The 5,303-nt window shown below is 32.5% G+C and overlaps 1 protein-coding gene across 1 annotated transcript; it reads left to right on the top strand.

The window, feature by feature from the left end:
• On the top strand, positions 1–1,051 carry LOC116023602 (heavy metal-associated isoprenylated plant protein 47-like). Its single transcript, XM_031264606.1, has 3 exons — positions 1–6; positions 123–201; positions 762–1,051. Exons 1-3 carry the CDS (start codon positions 1–3, stop codon positions 1,049–1,051), a joined length of 375 nt encoding a protein of 124 aa, XP_031120466.1.
• Positions 1,052–5,303: the final 4,252 nt, after the last annotated feature.

Genomic DNA, 5,303 nt, shown 5'->3' with positions numbered 1-5,303 from the left:
ATGAAGGTATGTCTGTCTTTTTCCCAAACACACATCTCCATCTTTAAGGTTATTACGTTTTTATAAGAGTGATGATTGACTGGAAAATGCATTTTTGTTGTTATGTTTGTGATTGGATATAGCAAAAAATCACGATCAGTTTGCCAGTAAACGAGGATAAATGTCGAGCAAAGGCTATGAAAATTGCAGTATCTACTGCAGGTAATTGATATACAATTTGTGTTTCACAAAGAAACAATATAATTACATTGAACTTATGTTTGGTAGAGCTTATTATATCCCATTTTAAGTTATAAGTTTTGTTTGGTAAAATATGAAAAGTTTAACATAATAATCTATTTTGAAATGATATCCTAAATAGAGTTTTAAAATAATTAGTAAGATTTAACTCTATTTTTTGTCCCAAATTTATAGGTGACAATCTAATTTTTTGTTATTTTTCAAAATATTTCATTTGATCATAGTATTATTGTGACATGACCATTTTTTTCAAAATAAAAATATAGCTGATCAACATACTTATCTGGATAAAAAGATCGAAATGACCTTTCAACGATTTCAACGACATTTCAACGATTTTGTTGACAAATGACTAAAAATGGTCATGTCACAATGAATTAGGATCAAAGGAGAATGTTCTGAAAAAAATTAAAAATAGACTATCATGTATAAATATAAGACCAAAAAATGAATTAACTCTAACTATTAACTGCTAATTTTTTAACTTTCAATTTTAATCTAACTTATAAGCTATCGTATAGGGGTGATCTCGGCTGATATGGATCCGGTGAAAAAACAGTTGGTGGTTACCGGGGAGGGGGTTGATTTTTTCGGGTTGATGAAAGGCTTGAAGAGGAAATTCAGATGTGCCACCATTATCGCCATTGAAGAAGTGAAACCACCAGTCAAGAATCCGCCGCCGGCGAAGACGCCACCGAAGACGCCGCCGAAGAAATGCTGCAAACCTTGTCCTTGTCCGCCTCCAAGTTACAGCAACTCGTGTGTAATCCCGGTTTACGACTCGTATCCACAAAACTGCACCATTCTTTGAAGTCATGGAAACTTGGATTTACTATCAAAGAATAACCTTTGACTTCTTACATTTACTATCCTCTGTCAATAATTTGTTAATAACTGCGCAAGTTTAATTTTCTGTTTTTTTTTTTAAAAAAAAAAAATCTAAATGTACAAATAAACGTGTTTTATGTTTTTTCTTTCTTAAATTTTCTATTTATCTAAAAAAAAAAATCAAAAAGACAAAAAGGATCAAATAGCCCGATCTATTATTAATGATTCAATTAGCATTTCCTCACGATTTTCCCCAGGTAACCCTTCTACACTGGCCTGGAATTTAAATAAAAATAATTTTGCTGACTTGTTAATTTATAATCTTGTTGACCTTTAAACCTATTCAAACTTAGAGGAAAAACAACAAATTCTCTCTCTTCAAACTCTTACGGTTCTAGTGTTATAGCGTCGCCACTTTTCTTCCCGCAACCGCAAATAGTGGATGACCAACTTAAAACTCCGGTGGTTGAGCGACACCAAAGGACAGTGAAACAACTGCACCACCATGCTGATCGATGTCGATAACTCCTCTGCCTTGAATGACTCCATCGGTTCTGACGAAGCCAACGTCTCTTCATTTGGTAATCAAATAGCCCCTCCAAAAGCAACCAGCTAGACAAAGCGAAACCTTCCTGGAATGTCATGTAGTCATTTGATTGTAAAGTTAAGTATTTGATTTACTAAAATCAGAAAAACTAATTTTTGGAAATTTTTATTTTTCTGGGTTTTCTAGATCTTCATGCAAATATGATTACGTACGTTATCACTCAAGAGTCTATTAGTTGCAAATAGATTGGTAGCTGCACGGACGGGGTCACAATCTGTCATGAAAGTTGAGACAAAGATCAACCAATAAGGTGAAGAAGAAAATTTATGTTTACCTTGAATCTATTTGCGTTCACCATGATCCCTTTTGAGCTCTCGGAGATTTGAACAAAATCAAGAAGCACTGTTGTCGGGTTGGTGTGGTATACCCGATATACTTTGTTTTTTGGGGGGTTAATACGCGTATCATTTAATGAAAAAATATTCTTTCTCTCGTGACAAAAGGTGGAATCGCCAACCCTAGGTCAGACAGTTTGTGGGGATATAATTATAGCCACTAGCGAGACTCGATCATTGGTCTCTTGTGACAAATTTCACTTTGTGACCAGTTATTATAATAATATTATTAGAATATTATTGTTATTATTTTTTGGTAAATAGAATATTATTGTTATTATTAGTATACAAATTATTTCATTATTAGTATTATTATGCATAGACATTTTGATTTTTATACCACTTATCTCCTTTCAATTATCAAGTATACCAAACATTAGAATTGAAATTTTGGATAATCCTATTTTAACCAAACTAAACAAAAAATGTTGAATTCATATTTTATTTAATTCTCATGAAACTACAATTTCTTTCACTGTCTAGTTTAAACTCTAATCAAATGTCAATAGTTCGATCATGAACTTTGGGTATGGAACAACTTTAAATCTCCAAACTAATTGTCTTACCCAATAGCGATGCCTACAATTAGGGAGGAGATTAATCCCTGTGTTTGATACTTGGTACGTCCAAAACAAAAAAAAAAAACAAAAAAAATCTCTTGGATGAAATGAAAGGTCAAATGTGTATGATTTAATTAGTCATCAACTTGGATCGTTCAAGCCATTAAAAAATTTTAACTCTTTTAACTTATTTGTATCAAGTCCTTGTTACCAGGACATAGGAAAATGACTTGTCAGCAGCTCTATTCCGTATACAATAATTTTCTCAGACCCATTCGAGGAGAGTTCTATTCTTTTAACTTGAGTCAACGCTTTTTCTTTCTTTTTTTTTTTCTTTTTTTTTTTTGTATTTACTTTAATAAATTTCAATTGAAATAAAGAATTCATTATTTTTTAATTTAATCATTAATCATTGGTTTTTAGTTGTGCAAATTTTATCTTTAGACATTGATTGTTATGGTATTGTCACATGCATTTAATCATAGTTTTAAATTTTTCCACAATTAATTATTCTTTTAAAATTTTTGTTCATTCACTGTTTAATAAACATATATGACTAACATGCATGTAATTTTATCATTTAATTAAAAAGTTTAAAGGAGACCGAGAAAAGATATATATTAGAGCTAGAGACCTAAATGATGAAATTATATGAACAATCTTTATTAAACAGTTAAATGAAAAAAAAATTAAAACAAAGAATTAATTTTGACAAACAAATGAAAATTAATGATATAATTAGGTCAAATTAAGGTCATTTGCAAACCCGAAAAATGACTTCCAAAAGTCATTTTCCTTGTTTGGGTATTTAATAAAAAAATCATTATGGTCAATGGAAAAAAACTCAATTTTAAAGAAAAAGTCATTAATCGAAAACTATTGTTCAGATTCTTTATTTTTCCATATTTATTTTCTCTTTCTTCTATTTTTAAACTAGTTTTTGGATTATTATTTTTACCACAATCACCACCACAACTACTACTACCACCCCCCACAACCATCACCACACAACCACCACCACCACCAACACAATATCGATCACCACCACTAATTATTATTATTATTATTATTATTATTATTATTATTATTATTATTGTATAACAAATTAATAATATGTCTGTTTTCATGAGAGTGAACTAAAAAGAAAAAGAAAAAAAATGAAATTTCTTAACCTCCAACTAAACATAAAATATAAAATTCTAATCTCCAGTCAAATAATAAAAAATTTTGAGTAAAATATATTTCAAGTCTTCAAACAAACTCTAAATGAGTAAATATAAATGTGATAATGTCACAATATATAGTTGAAGATAAAAAGTGAAGTTTGTTATTTTTACTTAGTTTCCATGTGAACAAATTAAATGGTAAGGATATTTTTTTCAAAAAAAAAATGGTAAGGATATAATATTTATGTGGATAATTTTTTCTTTTATTAAAAAATCAATTACAGAAAAGGCCAAAGTCGTTATTTATTTATTTATGAGCAAATTGTCATTTTGGTCCACGGACTATAGGGGTCCTATTAATTTTAGTCCACGACTTTCAAAAGTGTTAATTGCATACCATAACTTTTCAATTTGTATCAATTTTGGACACTTCGGTGAAATTTTCGGCCAAATGTCGCCGGATTCTCTTAATCCCTCTAATCTGACTTAATTCAAGGGGCAAATATGTACTTTCCACTATCCAAAATAACCCAACCCAAACCAATAATCCAATTTCACTGTTGTTTTAAAGGTCAGAAGTTGCAGGTTGCTCCGGCTGTGGAGAATGCAGCTGCCATCGCACTACCAGCGGTGCTCCACCGTGTCCGCCTGGCGGCGGAGAGGTCAGGCCGCCGTGCCGATGGCGTGAGAGTGGTGGCGTTAGGCAAGACGAGCCCGTCTCTCTCATCCGCCAGGTATACGATGCTGGACAGAATTGTTTCGGAAAAAAATATGTTCAAGAGATTATCCAAAAGGGTCCTGAGGTGCTTACTCCCTTTTCCCTTCATAATACTTTAAATATTGGAAGAAATTTACAATAAGAACTAAAAAGCTAAGAATGCTTGGCTTCCACGGTTAAATGTAACCCAACCAAACCCAACCCAAAATAACCCAACCCAATTGTTTAGAAATTGATGATGGATTTGTAAGATGGAATTACGGACCGTTACAATGGGTTCAGAAGGAGACTGAGGTGGAGGCGGAGGCGGCGGAAGCTCCTGAGGCTGCCATTGCTTAAGAAATTGAGCTTAAGAACTTGGTTTGGGTTGGGTTATTTTGGATAGTGGAAAGTACATTTTTGTCCCTTGAATTAAGTCAGATCAGAGGGATTAAGAGAATCCGGCGACATTTGGCCGAAAATTTTACTGGAGTGTCCAAAATTGATACAAATTGAAAAGTCATGGTATGCAATTAACACTTTTAAAAGTCGTGAATTAGAATTAATAGGACCCCTATAGTCAGTGGACCAAAATGGCAATTTGCTATTTATTTATTTATTTTTATTAAGAAAAAAGGAGGGGAAAAACCCAGGAACTCAATGAAGGCTCCTCACAATCGCACTCCTGGTTCATGCCCAGATCAAGCCTTTAAGCAGAATCCCCCAATAGGTTTTGCAATATTAATACCTCTCCAAGTATTCGAGGCTCTAGACTTTTGAATAATATAATGTTGTGTGAGCTTGTTTTTCCATTAGCTAGCATATTTAGCCATCAGAACTTTCATCCCAAAGATGATTAGGCTCCGTTAA

Source organism: Ipomoea triloba, chromosome 6 (assembly GCF_003576645.1).
Source record: "Ipomoea triloba cultivar NCNSP0323 chromosome 6, ASM357664v1".
NCBI classification, from domain to species: Eukaryota; Viridiplantae; Streptophyta; class Magnoliopsida; order Solanales; family Convolvulaceae; genus Ipomoea; species Ipomoea triloba.
Note: the sequence above shows the minus strand (reverse complement) of the source record. Positions and strands in the feature narration are given on the sequence as shown.

Excerpts from the sequence above, each read along its gene's own strand:
- LOC116023602 (XM_031264606.1), top strand. Across the intron at positions 202-761 it reads AATTGCAGTATCTACTGCAG|GGGTGATCTCGGCTGATATG; the intron begins GTAATTGATATA and ends GCTATCGTATAG.